Genomic DNA, 18,237 nt, shown 5'->3' with positions numbered 1-18,237 from the left:
GGCGTTTTGTTCACATTTACCATATATATATATATATATATATATATATATATATATACAGTTAGCCAATTGAGTATATTACTGGATGTACTAACAACCCCAGCGCCACAGATATCAGCTCCTTTCTGTTCTTTTGTATATACAGAGCTAAAAAACCTATTTAGGAACTCTGCCTTTTCCTTATCTTCAGTGACTAACCCCCCTTTACCATTATTTACTCATCTGAGAGACAGATGTACTGTGTGGCGGCCGGAGCGCTCCATCTCCCTATCTACTCTCATCCTCTCCCCTCTGGCGGCATAGTGCCTGACTAAGGCCGAAAACGTTTGTGCATATACGTTGCCGCTTTTTCCTAAGAAATAAAATTAATTCATGGAAAAAGAAAAACCACTCTCCTGCTGTGATTTTTGCATTCCATTATTACGGGTGGGGACCCTATCCACAGCACCCAAGGAGGCAGGTAGCCACAAAGTCTGGCAGAAAGTAGGAAGTGGTCATTATAATGTGACTTGACTGTCTAAAAGTTGGTTTAATAAAAAAAAATGCCACTGCCAGAAAACTTTTGAGACTCATCACCAGATTGGACATGTTAAAATACAGCCTATAGGATCTTTGTTTTCCTGAATAGTTATAGTTAGTATGGTAAGTCCATTAAGTTCAACCGAGGGATGGGGAGCGAGAATCAGACTTCAACACATTTACATAAGCGTTAATGTTATTTAGTTCCACTAATTCATCTAAGGCCTTTTTAAAACCCTTTACTGTTCCTGCTGTGACCACATCCTGAGGTAGATTATTCCACAGATTTACAGTACTTCTGGTAAAGAAGGCATTGCGCCTCTGGAGACCGATTTATTTATTTATTTTTTCTTTTCCAGATGGAGGCATTGCTTTTTTAAATGCTTTTACACAGAACAGCTTTTCACCATATTTTTTGTACAGGCCAATTATATATTTACATAAGTTAATAAATTTCCTCGTTAGACACCTCTTAAGACTAAATCTAATTACCATATTTTTCGCTTTATAAGACGCACCCAATGATAAGACTCACCCCAGGTTTAAGAGGAGGAAAATATTTTTTTTTTCTTTTTTATCAGACCTCATATCAGATCTTCAGATCAGACCCCCATAAATATCAGGACATCAGATCAGACCCCCATATCAGGACATCACATCAGACCTTCATGTCAGAACCCCATCAGACCTCCGATCAGCCCACATAGTGAGATCCCCATCAGACCTCAGATCAGATTAAAATAAAAACCATCTCTTACCTGTCCTGCTCCGCAGCTCCTCTCCACCTCCGGCAGAAGTCACTCTCCCCTGTCTTCCCGGCCTGCGCTGCTCTGTCATCTGACTGCGTGCAGCCAGCGTCAGGTCATAGTGTGCGCACTACGTCCTGATGCTGTACGCGGTCAGGACAGTGCAGCGCCAGCCCCAGCAAGAAAGACCAGAAAGGGGGAGTACTATAAGCGCTCCTGGCACCTAATTCATACTAGTGAGCACTTCCATAATGGAAGCACTCACTAGTATTCGCTTTATTAGATGCACGGACATTTTTGCCCTACTTTTGGGGGGAAAAAAGTGTGTCTTATGAAGTGAAAAATACGGTATGTTAATCTTTCCTCACAACTCCCTCCATGCCCCTTATCAGTTAGGTAGCTTAAGCACCTCCACTGATCAGATATTGATGACCTGTCCTGACGTTTAAAGTAACATCTTGCTGCTGACATAAAAGAATTCCCTGGCATGTTCAAGGATTGGTGAACACTTTTGAAAAAATAAACAATCAGCCAACAAAAATGAAATGTCGATTACCAGATTTTCTTACTTAACCAGGGAAATATGGAAGGGGAAGAAGTCAAAGATTCGGCCGCAAATCTGTGACAGATATATGGCAATAAGTGGCGCATATCTATTCATAAATGACCCCCTATATGTTGTTTAATGTTAGAAATCACTATTTCTCTAATATATCTTCATTGACAGAGGACCTACATTAATTAACTTGGGCTTTTGTAGTAGGAAAATAAGCTTTGTAAACTGTCAGTTTACTAAAATTTATTGGCGATTTTAGTTATGTGGAGACCCTGGTAATTAAGAAAATAACTCCCTTGTTTAAACATGAATTCTGAGATCCAGGAATAACAAGCGCTTACACAGGCTAGGGGAATTAAAAGGTTTACTAAGTGTAATTAAATACATAAAATATAAAACAAACCGTTCACATACATAGTAAAAAAACAATCATTGCGACCTGTGTTCACTGAGTAGGCTCCTGTCAGCAGTCCTGGCAGGTGCAGTCGCCTAGCCAACACTGTGCATAGGCCCATAGCCAACACCCAGTCATGGCAGGATACAAGAGGGGAAGTCTTCTGACATCATTTTCTCATTACATTAAAATAAAATATAACTAAAAGGGAAAGAATCAATAAGGTACTTAATTAAAAATACCCTTACAGCACATTCCAACCCTGGTTCTTCCACTTTAATTCATTTCAACCCATCTCAAAATATAGTATTCTACATAACCTGTCAACCCTATTTATTAAAGAATACTGCCCCTAATCATTTAACAGAAAACCACATTGGAACCATTGGGCTTCTCAACAAAAAAAACCAAAAAACTGTTGGACTAAAAAGAGGTCTTTTTCGCTACTGATTTATTTTTTGGGGGGATCCTAAACTTACACAGTCTCTAGTGCTGTAAAACATGGGATCTTGGCTTGTCTATGAAATCCTTCTCTCTTGGACCCTGTCACTCCAGCCATTCTTTTCAGCTATGGCATTGATGCCTGTCTCATTAAAGGGATCTCCCAAGATTCCCAAGCATAAGTCAATTCTCCATTTCTTGGTGTTCTGTACACCAGACTGCATGGCATTTCGTGCTGGGACGTAGATGTAGTTTCCATCTGATCTCTTTACAACTTTGTCTAGCTCAGTCTCTTGCTTATCCTTTGTCTTGATATGTGAGTGGGCTGCAGTTGTACCTAAATCAGGTTTCAAAGCCTTTCTCCTGTGGTAGCTATTACTTCAGGACCATAGGTCCATAACATTTGATACTCTGACCTCCTCCCCTCACAGGTCTGCCGATCATTGTCATCCGCCCTGCTGGTTGGTTTACTGCAGGATCTATTACATAGATGATTACCTTTTTAAATTCCACACCCATTCACCCCAACATGGCAGACCAGTCACTAAAGTTTTTTTTTGTTAGGTGGCACAGGCCACCACACCTGCTGCTGTTAACTTTAGCAGCACCTGGGCACTGCTGGATTTGTCAGTCCTAGCTTTTTTAACCACTTTCCGTCCGCCCATAGGATATAAACGTCCTATGGGTGGACCTCTATTTCTGAAAGCACGTTTTAAAACGTCCTTTCAGAAATAGCAGCTGCACGCTAATCGTGCAGCTGCTGATCGGGTTGCCCGCTGTCAGTGACAGCAGGGCAACCCTAAGACAAGACAGGGACAGTGCCCAGGTGTCCCTGCCTTCAGGATCGCTGCAGACACAGCGCTCACCGAGCGCTGTGTATGCAGAGCAGGAAGCGCTGTGCGCTTCCTGTTCTGGCCCGGCGGTCATGTGACCGGAGAGTGCAGGGGCTGTGTGAGGTCATCCACAGACCTCGATCAGCCCTGCACTGAGGCTGTACAGCGCTGGATTGCTGCTGTACAGCCTCTCTAGGGATGCATTTCTTCTGTAACTGGGGCTACTATGTCAGCCCGTTACAGGAGAAATCAACAGTGAAAAAAAAAAAGAAAAAGTGAAGTAAATGTCCCCCAGAGGTCTTGTATGACCTTATGGGGGATGAAAAGTGTAAAATAAAAAAAATTAAAATAAAAGGTTGAAAAAAAAAAAAAAAAAAAAGTCCCCAAGTAAGGAATGAAAAAAAAATGTTAAAAATAGAAAAAAAATAATAAAATAGACATATTTGGTATTGCCGCGTCCGTAAAAACCAGCTCTATAAAAATATCACATGACCTAACCCCTCGGGTGAACACCGTAAAAAAAATATTAAAAAAAACTGTGTCAAAACAAGCAATTTTTGTCACCTTGCATCACAAAAGGTGCAACACCAAGTGATCAAAAACGCGTATGTCCCACAAAATGGTACCAATAAAACCGTCACCTCATCCCGCAAAAAATGAGCCCCTACATAAGAAAATCTCTCAAAAAATAAAAAAAACTATAGCTCTCAGAACATGGACACATTAAAACATAATTTTTTTGTTTCAAAAATGCTATTATTGTGTAAAACTTTAATAAATGAGAAAAAGTATACATATTAGGTATCGCCACGTCCGTAACAATCTGCTCTATAAAAATGTCACTTGACTGAACCCCTCAGGTGAACGCTGTAAAAATAAATAATTAGAAACTGTGCCCCATAAAGTGTTATAATGAATGATCAAAAAATCATATGTACCCAAAAATAGTACTAATAAAACGGGCACCTTATCCCCTAGTTTCCAAAATGAGGTCACTTCTTGGGAGTTTCTACTGTAAGGGTGCATCAGGGGGCTTCAAATGGGACATGGCATCTAAAAACCATGTGGAGTTCCTTTTCTTCTGCGCCCTGCCGTGTGCCCATACAGCAGTTTATGACCACATGTGGGGTGTTTCTGTAAACCGCAGAATCTGGGTAATAAATATTGAGTTTTGTTTGGCTGTTAACCATCGATGTGTTAAAGAAAAAAATTGATTAAAATGGAAACTCTGCCAAAAAAGTGAAATTTAAAAATTTGATCTCCATTTTCCTTTAATTCTTGTGGAACGCCTAAAGGGTTAACAAAGTTTGTAAAATCGGTTTTGAATACCTTAAGGGGTGTCGTTTCTACAATGGGGTCATTTATGGGGGTATCCACTATGTAGGCCCCACAAAGTGACTTCAGACCTGAACTGGTCCTTAAAAAGTGGGTTTTGGCAATTCTCTTAAAAATTTAAAGAATTGCTTCTAAACTTCTAAGCCTTCTAACGTCCTAAAAAAATAAAATGACATTTCCAAAATGATGCCAACACAAAGTAGACATATGGGGAATGTTAAGTAATAAATATTTTATGAGGTATCACTTTCTGTTTTAAAAGCAGAGAAATTGAAATTTAGAAAATTGCGAATTTTCAAACTTTTTGGGTAAATTTGGGATTTTTTCATAAATAAAGGTGAAATTTATGACTATCATGAAGAACAATGTGTCACGAGAAAACAATCTCTGAATGACTTGGATAAATAAAGGCGTTCCAAAGTTATTACCACATAAAGTGAGATATGTCAGTTTTGCAAAATTTGGCCTGGTCAGGAATGGGGCAAATGGCCCAGATGGCAGGTGGTTAAGCAGTTGATACAGCCTCACAAACATGAACAGCTCCACATATTCTAGTCAAAATAAATTCACTTCAGTTTAGTTCAGCCCATAAATATTAACTCAGACCAGAATTGCCCAGTCTACAGCAGTATGAGCCATTAATGGGGTGTTTAACTTTTAAAACTTCATTTACTTTCCACCACTCCAGCATCAGATGGATTAAACTAAATAAATGAATGTACATATAACTTTTTGTCGGTCTAACACTGTTTTTAAATAACATTGCCCAATGGAAGCATAGAGTTCCTCTGCCAAAGCAGAATAAACTTTGCTAAATCCTATACCTCATCTAATTTATTTATTTATCGAAAAATAAATACAAATATATGCATAATTAACTTCTCAATTATTAATTCAATATTTGACTCAGTGTAATATCACTTCAGACAAAAAGTTATACAAATACCAATTTACACTTCATAGAGATCTTCATCTTCGCTCTTTAACGTATTACAATAGCTATCAATATTGTTCAATGGTTTTTGACGGCCTCATTCACAAGATAACTCCCATTACAATTCTTTTTAGTTCTGTTATATTTGTACACACAGTACCCATTGTCTTTACTAACGGTGTGAAACAAAAAGTGTATATTAATTTTAATATTTCTTTATTTGTGGGTAACTTCAATGTAAACCATTTAATCAATAATTAGTTTGATCATATGCCTTTGATTATTGATAATAACACTTAACACCATTAATATCACATTTATTCAGGAATCTTCTCATGTTGTATTTTCTTATATACCCAATGTTGTATTTTGGTGTACCCTTCACTTCATACCTTTTGGTATTTTTGTTAGCAGATGTACTAACTAGGGCTGCAGCTATCGACTATTTTTGTAATCAAGTATTCTATCGATTAATCAAACGATTAATCGAGTACTCTAATAAAAAACTAATTAAAAGAATGTTTTTCCTTTTAAAAACTCATCAGCCTCCCCGTGCCATCAGGTGCCCCCAGTGCCACCAGCTTGCCCTCCAGTGCCACCATCTCCCCCTCCTAGCTATGTCCCCAGTGGCAGTGAAATAAAATACTTACCTTTCCTGTAGGGACGCCGCTCCACGGCTCCTCCATCATCTTCTCCACGCGTTGCACTGTCGTCCTGATGTCAGACAGCTTCAGGTCATAGTGTGCGCTTACGGTCACTATGACCTGACTATGTGTGCAGTGCAGTGCGGTACGGGCCGGCGGGTGACCACGTAGCGGTGAGTAATAGCAAGCACTTCACTCCCTCTCCGTGGTCACATGACACAAATGAATTTTTTGCATCGAGGATGCAGTGTGTGCAAACCTGGTCAAGAACTACAGGAAACATTTGACCTCTGTAATTGCAAACAAAGGCTTCTGTGCCAAATATTAACACTGATTTTCTCAGGTGTTCAAATACTTATGTTCAGCGGTTCAAGACAAATACATTCTTTAAAATTCATATGATGTAATTTCCTTTTTTTTTTTTTTTATTCTGTCTCTGATTGGGAATGCACCTACAATGTGAATTTCAGACCCCTCCATGATTTCTAAGTGGGAGAACTTGCAGAATCGCAGTGTGTTCAAATACTTATGTTCCTCACTGTATATATAAGATGATGGGGGGGTTTTCCACTCTCACACACAACATATTTTTAAAGCTGCTTGTAAGAGAAGAAAGAAAAATGAATTGGTCTTTACTCTTCTGTGTCTTCTATATATGCAATATGTGGCAACAAGAGGAAAAATGAACATCTCTATATTTCAAGTCACTTACTAATCACATTACTAACTTTTCAACAAACTTTGCATTAATCAATAGTTCTGCATTCTCTTTGTCTCCTCTGTCTGCTACTCCTCCCTCTCCTCTACATAGAGTTTAGAAAAGGGGAAACAAAGATATTCAGACTGGGGTATGGGCCTTATCTATGTATGTCTGTTGACCAAACCACAATCAAAATAACTTTTCCAGACACATCAACCTTTGTTTAAAGGGATATGGCTAAAATAACCATTCTATACATATTTTCCTCAACCATCTAATTTCATAAATGTAATGCTTATGAGCTATTTAATTATCCAACAGTCCCTGATGTCTCCAATTATTATAAGTTTTCTACACGTTTATTCTTTACATCTTTTTCTGAACTATTTCAGAGTAGTCTTTTATGCTGGGCCATAAATCTCTTATATTTGACACACTCAGCAGTAGAGTAACAAAGACTTAAACAGGTTATCCGATCCTGTAAACCCCCCCCTGAAATGCCCGGGTCCCTCATACAGAACATACTTTCCTGGTTCTTCCGGATTCCTGCACTGCCACTGCTACATCCCCCATTCGTACAAATCACTTCATCTGGCGACAGGGAGTGCAGCCAATAGCAGGCCATGAAAGTGACTTGCGCTCCTAGCATCATGGGGGCAGGTCACTTTCGCGGCCTGCTATTGGCTGCATCCCCTGTGACCAGATGTTCTGATTTGCATGATGGGGAGATGCAGCAGTGGCCATACAGGGATCCAGAGGGACTCTGGTGTCAGGGACCAGGTAAGTATGTTCTGTATGACGGATAACCCCTTTAAACAGTTCATTTTTGTTCCTTTAACACAAATGCCATATGAACACCCTTCTCTTCTCAGGAGAAGCTCTCCGTTCTACAGACTGTTTCTAGCAATTTTGTATTGCTCACAGAACCCTGCTCTGTTCTACAAACCTCCTACTACAGCCCCACTTGTAGCAGATTAGACAATGCAATAATCAATAATCTGCCCTAATATTATTATCCTCGCACGAATGCCCAGGATCACATTCGGAGTTGCATGACATCTTCTACCCTCTCTATGTATCACCCTATCAACTATGTGTATTTATTAACTTTGATCCCACCGCTGCCACCATCTGTTTTAACATGAATTCTGAGATCCAGGAATAAAATACGCTTACACAGGCTAGGTGAATTAAAAGGTGTACGAAATGCATGAAAGATGAAACAAACAACCCACATACATAGACAAAAATCTGTGACTCTGACCTGTGTTCAGTGGGTAGGCTCCTGTTGGCAGTGATGTCAAGGTGCGGTTGCATAGCAGATGCTCTTGTTGACCGTCCTAGCAGTACACAGGCCCATAGCAGACACCCACTTCATGGCAGGATACAAGAGAGGGAGTCTTCTGACATCCTTTGTTGCAGATGTTTCATAGAAGCTTGAGGCTTTGTTTCAGATACATGGAAATTTATAGCTTTCGGCCCCTCCTTCAAAGGGGATGTCCAGTGTGCAGAAATCATGTCCCTGAGGTAGTCACTTTGGAAAGCGACTTGTACTGGGACACAGAACAATGGTATTGTATAACCATCCCTAACTCACTACATTACAAAGAATATTATTACATATAACATGAAACAGTGATATTATAATTAAAGGAAAAAATTTAATCAGTACTCAATTAAAAATACCCTTACAACACACCCTTCACTGGGATCAATGAGATATAAATTGGTACATAATTAAAGGGGTATTCCAGTAGTTTCAAGTTATTCCCTATCCACAGGGTAAGGAATATGTATTAGATTGGTGGTGGTCCCACTAATCATGAGAACAGGGTGCTATACCCTGAAGGGCTCCCAGAAATAAATTAAGTGGCATGTTGAGCATGCACACTGCCACACCATTCATCTTTATGGGACTGTTGGATTTAGTCAAGTCGTATGCATATTCCCAATCCTGTGGATAGGGGATAACATGAAATTACTGTAATACCCCTTTGACAATATATTTTAAGGTAAAATATTTATGTTCAGGAAGACCAGGGAAGATGACCTTTATTGCTATATTTTGCCAGTGCGGACTTGCATTATTTTCATGACCCTTTCAAATTATGTTAGAGTCTAAATGAAAAAATATGAGCAGTTTGTTTATATTCTGCTGCAGAAAGTAAGTATCTTATTTGTACGTCTGCCAGTATTTCAGCATATGGTCTTATGCACCAAGGATCATCCATCACTGAAAAGAAAGAAACGCAATTAAAATAAGTTGCAAAAAATACTTATGGCTTAGCAGGGAATGTTAAATTTACTCCTGGGGCATATCATTCTTTTTATTCCTTCGCTTAATGTTGAAGCTAAAAACCAGGTATAAAGTTTTAAGACCTTCTTTTTGTAGAAACTGACCATTGAGACCACTAACCACATTGCTTGAAAAGCCACAATGTTCAATAACTTTGTGTGCCTTCAAGTCAGATAACAAATGTACTTTTTAGTGTAGCCCATGTCAAGCCTTTATTATTTCTAGAATGCTTTATTTTTCACTCCCATATATCAGTATGCTATGGAATTATTCCTGCCATGAAAACTGCGCCAAGTATTGCAAAATAATAAGGCACACTTTTCCCTTCAAAAAGCAGCCGTTAGCATGCGGGAGGCACGGGGTGCCGTGAAAGAAGCGCTGCATGGCCGTACTCCCTGATTTTCTTCCAGACCCCATGCTGCACTGTTTCTTGATGGTGTACAGTGTCAGTACGTAGTGCATGTAGGCACGTACTAAAACCTGACACTGTGCGACGGAAATAAGACTAGGTGGCAGTGCTGTCTGGAGCAAGCGAGGTAAGTTTATTTTTAACACCTGATTTGAGGTGGGGAGGGGGATTGATCTAAGGCTGATTAGTGGTCTGATCTGAGGCTGATTGGGGGTCTGATCTGAGGCTGATTTAGGTTTTCTTTCCCTAACTCAGTAACTTGCTGTGCTATGCTGTTTCTGTAGCTCTCATGCCCTGCAATGGGAGCTACTGGAACTGTGAGCGCCGTAGCGCTCTGCTGTTTCCCGGCCGGCTGGTGGTCGGGACTGTGTCTTGTCTAACCTTAGTAACGGTAGCTGTTGTTAACAATGCATATTTGTATGCCAGGCAGGAACTTGACAAGGTCGTCGACAACTTCTTGCTGGCTGTCGCCTTTGTAAACACAGGATTTGATAATCTGGCCATACACATCATATGTGCATCAGCCAAACCTGCAGATTTTGGCTAGACCAGTTAACCATCTAATATTTAAGGGTAACACTGTCTGACTGTACCTGCAGCAGATTTTGGATTTCAATTTGTCCAGTCCTTTTCTTTGCGGGAAGATAAGCCACCACCTGAGGAGTCTGCTAGTGGCTTTCTCCACTTTTCCTATTAAGGACTCATGCACACTCAGTCACATGAAGCTTGCCTGTATATGGGGGAATCAGGAGAGATAGCTGTCAGCCGAACATGATTTCAACTGACTGCTATCTTCTGAAAAATGGTCAGGCATAGAACCAAACAACTCGAAGAGCATATTACTGTATAGCTTTACTAGACTTCACAAAGCACAATTCAGGGACTTCTGTTTCTATTTGATGGGTAAAGACTGACTGATCATTTCAAATCCACCGTCTTATTGTATTCAAAAAGAGAATTTGTCCAGGATAGGATTTACACAAGTACTGCCCCTCATATATTGGAGGGTCTGGGCACATTATACAGACCTCTCTAATGTGACTGAATATTCATGTTATCATTTTCTATGTATTGTTCCATCGATCATATTTCCCTGCTTTTAATGCTGATATGTAGCATTAGGCCCAGAGGCTCTGTGCTGTTTATGCCCTATGTTTATTACTATACTATTCCACTTGTGTTCAAAATAACAGCAGTGTGAATAAAGCTCAAAATTCTTCTAATAGCTTTTATTCTCATACACACAAATGCATTGGGAACACTACACATTCTATTCCAAATCAAAACATTAAGAAAAATATATGTTTAAAAAAATAGCAGTTTGTATTCTTCTTTACAAACTCAAACATTCGCTACATAAACTGAAAAATGTTTGAAGATTTTGCTTTCCTTTGAATCACTTTACTAATTAGTTGTATAACCACTGTTTCTGAGAACTGCTGTACATCTGTGTTGCATGGAGTCAACCAACTTCTGGCACCTGTGAACAGGTATTCCAGCCCAGGATGATTGGACTACATTCCACAGTTCTTATCCATTTCTTGGTTTTGCCTCAGAAACTGCATTTTTGATCTCACCCCACAAGTTTTCTATTGGATTAAGATCCGGGATTGGGCTGACCACTCTATCATGTCAATCTTGTTGGTCTGGAACCAAGATGTTGCACGTTTACTGGTGTGTTTGGGGTCGTTGTCTTGTTGGAACACCCTTTTCAAGGGCATTTCCTCTTCAAGTATTCTGATGTATTCAAACTGATCCATGATCCCTGGTATGCGATAAATAGGCCCAACACCGTAGTATGAGAAACATCCCCATATCATGAAGCTTGCGCCACCATGCTTCACTGTCTTCACAGTGTACTGTGGCTTGAATTCAGTGTTTGGGGGTCGTCTGACAAACTGTCTCCGGCCACTAGACCCAAAAAGAACAATATTACTTTCATCAGTCCAGAAAATTTCTCTTTAGGCCAGTCAATGTGCTCTTTGGCAAATTGTAACCTCTTCAGCACATGTCTTTTTTTCAACAGTGGGACTTTGCGGGGGCTTCTTGCAGATAGCTTGGCTTCACATATGCGTCTTATAATTGTAACCGTACTCACAGGTAACTTTAGACCTTCTTTAATCTTCCTGAAGCTGATTGTTGTCTGAGTCCTTGCCATTTTGGCTATTCTTCTATCCATTCGAATGGTAGTTTTTCGCTCTCTTTCACGTCTTTCAGGTTTTGGTTGCCATTTTAAAGCATTTGCGATCATTTGAGCTGAGCAGCCTATCATTTTCTGCACTTCTTTATATGTTTTCCCCTCTCCAATCAACTTTTTAATCAAGGTACGCTATTCTTCTGAACAATGTCTGGAACAACCTATTTTCCTCAGACTTTCAGAGAGAAATGCACTGTAACCAGCATGTACAACATTTGCTGCCTTCCTTCCTTAAATAAGGGCAATAATTGCCACCTGTTTTTAAAAGAATGAATGACCTCACTCATTGAACTCCACTCTAATATTATTTTGAACAATCCCCTTTCAATAAGTGATTGAATTACAGAGAATCAGCAGCATGCATGTCGTGACTGTTGGGTCTGTTGGATTTCTATGACTCTACTACAACTACTAGTAAATTATTTGCCATGTAGAAATATAATTTCTACCAAAAACAGTGATTGATCGATCAGGTTAGTGATGTCTGACTGCTATTATTTTGAACACAACTGTATCTCCTTTATGGATCCCGTAAAGCTCCTTCTAATATCCACAATGATTGATGCTGTAAAAGGTATCACCAGACTATATTAAAGTGTACACGTGGGACACATTAACAGCATAACTCATGTCGACATACAATAAGCTCATATACTGTAGGTTAAAAAAAAAAAATAATAGGAAGAAGAGCAAGAGGCACAAGACAACTCTTTTTGTTGAGAAATGACAGAGCTGCCCAGCTGTCATTGAACCTTTTATGCTTTTGGAAAGGTTGTGACCAGAGGACTGGAACACTTTAGGTAAGGTGTAGCGATATATGGGAGGGTTAAAATGAAAATGTTAGTGCACCTCAATTGGAGAGAGAACATCAATTTGAATTTTTTTATGCAATTTTTTTACGTAGTGTCTAAAATTATTATATATATTTTTTTGTTCTGATTTATTTTTCTTTGCCAGGATTTGATAATATTCTTTATGCTATATTTATTTGGCTGTATCCATATCTTCCATACTTTCATGACTATGTCACCGTAAGGAACAGGGATTAGGCAGCTTTATTTAAGATCAGTGGGAGATGCGTTGAATGGATTACCAGAATTTCAGCTTCTGTGGCACATGCCGTGCCTCCCACTCACAATGGGTACTCCAAGTCCGTAGATGCTTAAGATTTAGTCTTTTAAGTTGGCAGTGTCTGTAATCACTATGCCACCAATAACAAACATATTTTTGTTCCTACCTTTTTTCTGTGTCTTAGATTTATACCTTTGTTAGAATAGGGTGACTGGAATGTTGGGTGGACAGTGTCTGGATGGTTTCAGGCCACGTTGTTTATCTTGCTATTCATGGGTTTGTAAGGTTTGGGGGAATTGGGGTTTGTTATGTTATGTTTTTATGGTCTCCCTGGATAATAGTGTCCTGTTCTACATTACAAGTAGCGAGAAAACAGAAATACAGACTCAAATGAGAAATCAGAAGGTCTTTTATTGACTTTCTGCTTTAAAGTGACCCTGTCAACATTTTCATGCTGCCAAAAACACAGACAGCATGAAATACGGACCCGTCATGAAAAAGCACTAGGCTTTTCTCTGAAACATTATCTTGAAGTGTCTGCTGGGCAGCTTCCCTCCAGCTTGTCCCTGCCCAGCCAGGCTTGCTTGACAGGTCTGTCCCTATTTGCATATAGGGATAGAACTGTCAGTCATACCAGGTGGGGAGAATCTGGAAGAGAACCATCCAGCAGAGACTATTGCCCAGGTCCACGTTTTAGAGTAAAGCATAGTTCTTTGTAATTTTATGGAGCCATTTGGCATTTCATGGTGCTTTTGGTTCGGATAGCATGAGCTTACAGATTCCCTTTTAAGATCCTTTTAACATTTTTAATTCCGGCAGCAAAGTGGCTCAGAGATTAGCACTGGTGCCTTGCAGCTCTGGGGTCTTCGAATCCGACCAAGGAAAACATCTCCATGGAGTTTGTATGTTCTCCCCGTGTTTGCGTGGGTTTCCTCCTACACTCCAAAGACTTATTGATAAGGAGCTTAGATTGTGAGCCCTATTAGGGACTAGGGTTGTTGCGGGTATCGAAATTTCGATACCCAATCGATACTTTTGTCCCGGTATCGATACGATACCGGGATTTCCGTTTTTTCGATACTGGGCTGCGCTTCTGCGCAGTCTAGTATCTCTGAACATGAGCGCGCTGCTATCGGCGCGCTCATGTTCTCTCTCAGCAGCACGGGGAGAAGGAAGCTGTCCTCCCTCCCCCTGTGCTGCTGCCGCTGCCACCAATGAGAAGAGAGGGGCGGAGGAGGGGCGGCAATGAGAAGAGAGGGGCGGAGGAGGGGCGGCAATGAGAAGAGAGGGGGTGGAGGAGGGGCGGCAATGAGAAGAGAGGGGCGGAGGAGGGGCGGGCGCACTGCGCCACCAATGATAGGATTACTATCGGAGCGATGGGAGGAGACATCAGCTTCACTAGTGGGCGTTCCTTCTTCCTGCGCTGCGATTGGACAGCGCTACAGCCAGGGAGAAGGAACGCCCACTAGTGAAGCTGATGTCTCCTCCCATCGCTCCGATAGTAATCAGCAGCATGTGGAGCAGGAGAGGAGACAGTAATGGGGCACTGCAGGCGAACGGAGCGGCGCCCAGGACTAAATGGTGAGTGCTGAGACATCGCTGGGCGCCGCTCTGTGTGGCCTAATAGTGAAAGTCTGGACTCATATACAGTAGTCTTTAACACATACAGGAGGCGGGTGCCGGCAGCAGAATCGCATTGCCGGCACCCTGCCCCTGACAGGGAGCTGCGATCAGCGGCAGTTAACTGCCGCTGATCTGCTAGTACCCGCCTCCTGTATAAAGGGGTAAAATCATTGGTGGTGCAGTGTGCCCCCCCCCTCAATCCCCCCATCCCATTAAAATCATTGGTGGCACAGTGCGCCGGCCCCTCTCAGCCCTCCAGTATTAAAATCATTGGTGGCAGTGGCCACAGGGACCTCTCCACTCCCCCTCATTGGTGGTGCAGTGGCAGCTTCTGATCTGAGCCCCAGCTGTGTAAGCCTGGGGCTCCGATCGGTTACCATGGCAGCCAGGAAGCCCTGGTTGCCATGGTAACATCCCTGATGCTGTGTGCACAAAGCACAGAGCAGCAGGGACAGTGTGGAGTCCTATTCACCCTGATAGAGATCTATCAGGGTGAATAGGAAAAGGGATGAAAGATCCCAGGTTCTAGCCCCTAAGGGGGGAAATAGTTATTAAATAAAAAGTGAAAAAAAAAAAAACACTAAAATATGAAGTATAAATCACCCCCCTTTTCCCAATTTCACATATAAAATATATAAATAAACATATTACATCGCCACGTCAGAAAAGTCCAAACTATTAAAATATAAAAAAAAAATCTAGGTGGTGAATGCCGGAACAGAAAAAATAAAATAAAAACTGCGCGATTCGCCATTTTTAAAAATGAGGAATGCACGTGGCTTTTTTTGTTTATTTTTTTCGCGTGGTATCGAATGGTATCGAGTATCGCAATACTTTTTCATGGTATCGAAACCGAATCAAAAATTTGGTATCGCAACAACTCTATTAGGGACATGTCTGTAAAGCGCGGCAGAATATAGTAGCGCTAATATAAATTCATAATATAAATAATAAATTTGCATTTTTAAATTTTTTTCATTTGCAAAATAAATGGTTATAATTGTAGTTCAGTTACTGATATTTTTATGTATTTCTTTTCAGCATCAAAATGGTACTGATGTGGACAAGTGGAGATACCTTCAAGACTGCGTACTTTATTCTCAACCAGGCTCCCTTCCAGTTTACGGTCTGTGGCCTCCTGCAGGTTCTTGTAGACATTACCATTTTGCTGCAAGTGTATGTATACAGCGTATACCCTCGGAAGCCAGTGCCACACACCACATATGTTACTAGTGCCAAAGCTCTGTGATGAAGAGAATATGGACGGTCTGATCACGTGCTTCCCAATTCTAGAACTGCTTCTGCACCAAGAATGCACGTCTATTGTTTTTATTCTCAGTGTTTTTGTCTCCAAAGATTTTCCACAGTGCTGTTACACTCATCCACTGTCAGCACCCCTGCTTTGTAAAAGTCTTCCCGTCATATCATAAGGAATTTATCAGCATAGTGTGAATTGAAATCTAAAGTATATGCTTACTTGTATGCTTGTGTATTCATTTGAATGCAGAAAAAATATATATAAGTATGTCAGACTTAAATACATTTTATCAATGTTGGGCTAGGGCACATGCAGACTTTGCTGAATGTTACTTTGTTGGTTTGCATTCAAGGGCATCTGAACTATAGAGGGAGTCCACATGCTACTGTGGGGCCTCACTGGTAGGGGAGAGGTTACCAGACTAGCGAAATATTCACCCAACACACTTGCCGTCCATACACATCAGGCAAAAAAGACGGCCAAAATTGATAATTTTGGTCAACTGTTGTTTGAAAGACAATGTGATCACACAGTTTGGAAGATTTAGCCCGTGGATGGCCAAAACCACATTTGTATAGCATGATTGGCCTGGTTTGGCCGATCAGTTACCATTATACTCAGGGACCAGGTAGTCAAAATTTTGAAAAACACGCTCCCTGCTTGGCCAGTTTAGTCTCTCAAGTTGCTGGTGAGATCTGCAATCATTGTCTCATGTGTATGGTCAGCCCAAGAATGGCCAAGCAGTGGACGATCTTGATTTGAAATGGAGGGCATCTGATAATATGAGCCAGCACATGGAACTGGTGCCATAAATTTTGTCAAAGGTCCCTGTCATGGCTTCTGTAAGCCCTTGTTTGCACTGGCAGTGGACTGAACAGACCACCTGCAAATTATGTCTTCTGTTGGATAAAGGGATATTCCACAACGTTAAAAGGGTTTTCTAAGATTTATATACCTGATCATTGGGGGTCCGAAACCCGGGACTGCTGCCCGATCAGTTGTTTTTCAGATGACATCGGCGCTTCTGTGAACAGTGTGGCTTCCTCCGTTCTTACCAAGTACAGCACCGTATATTGTATAGCGGCTGTGCTTGGTTGCGCAGCTCAGCCCTATTCACTTCTCTGGGGCTGAACTGCGACTAGGCCACGTGACCGATGAACGTGTTTTCACTTGGCCTAGGGAAAAATGCGAGAAGGCCACGGCACTACTGCGAGTGCCGCAGCCTTCTTGAACAGCTGATTGGTGGGGTTCCTGGGTGTCAGATCCCCACCAGTCAGGTACTGGTGACCTATCCAGAGGTTAGGCCATTTAAGTCTCTGAAAATCCCTTTAAGGTCAGTAATATATACTGTATAGCCCTGCTCATTAGATGGCCTTGGAAATGACTACAAATGATATTGTATGTATAACCCTATGCCATATATTTGCTCCTCCTGTCCGGGTAGCCTGGAACACTGTGCTATGCAAGGTATTTTACAGGGATGGAGCTCATAACAATGTCAATCTCAAATCACCGTTGTTCACCACTTCTTTTTAGTACAGCTATATATAGTGTTTTTTTTCCTTTGCATGCTATAATGATTACATGTATCTACAGGTTTTTTGTACATGGATGTATTTGCACTGAATTTGCACCATTGTGATACAAATGTAAGGAAACACATTTACAGATGAGGATTTCTGAATTGACACTTCAGTTTCACCTGTCAATAGGCGGTCACCACACTGTAGTAGCATCATTCCAGGTATGGGTGGCACGTCTACCCTTTTCTATGGTCAAGGCCTTCGCTTGAATGTCAGTGTAACCATGTGATGGCTCTTCAAAAATGTTACTTACATTATCCATAAGTTGTGTTCTTTGATAATTCAGTATAGTCATTGTTACAATGCCTTGCCAGACCACAAAGATTGTCTTTTTATTATTCATACTTTTTCTTAAATGGTAAGGGATTTTTATTTAAAAGGTGGCTTTTTTAAATTTTTGGTGATTAATGTTTTCTTCCTCATCAGTTGTAATATTTTATAATGGGATATTGATAATGTATTGTATATTAATGGAAGTAGACGGGTATGACTGCAAAGGCTCTGTTCAAACTAGTCTCATGACTTGGTGCCATGATGATTATTCTAATTCTGTTATGTAACGCATCCTAACAGCTCCTATTGAGCTGTCGAGAAACAGTGGCAACCTGAAGGAACAGACCCTTATGGCAGTGTGAACATAGCCTAAGATGTATACTTTTATATTAATACCACATGAATCTGATATTTTATTCTTAAGA

The 18,237-nt window shown here is 40.8% G+C and overlaps 1 protein-coding gene across 2 annotated transcripts in view; it reads left to right on the top strand.

Annotated features, from left to right (window-relative positions):
• Nucleotides 1-17,151, top strand: part of SLC66A2 (solute carrier family 66 member 2) — a 149,225-nt gene extending 132,074 nt beyond the window's left edge. For both annotated transcript variants that reach the window (XM_040433510.1, XM_040433509.1), the window contains one exon: nt 15,740-17,151. In XM_040433510.1, coding sequence (XP_040289444.1) covers nt 15,740-15,947 — 208 coding nt within the window. In that variant the 3' untranslated portion in view covers nt 15,948-17,151. The remainder of the gene's footprint in view (nt 1-15,739) is intronic.
• The last annotated feature ends 1,086 nt before the right edge of the window (nt 17,152-18,237 follow it).

Source organism: Bufo bufo, chromosome 5 (assembly GCF_905171765.1).
Source record: "Bufo bufo chromosome 5, aBufBuf1.1, whole genome shotgun sequence".
NCBI lineage: Eukaryota > Metazoa > Chordata > Amphibia > Anura > Bufonidae > Bufo > Bufo bufo.
Note: the sequence above shows the minus strand (reverse complement) of the source record. Positions and strands in the feature narration are given on the sequence as shown.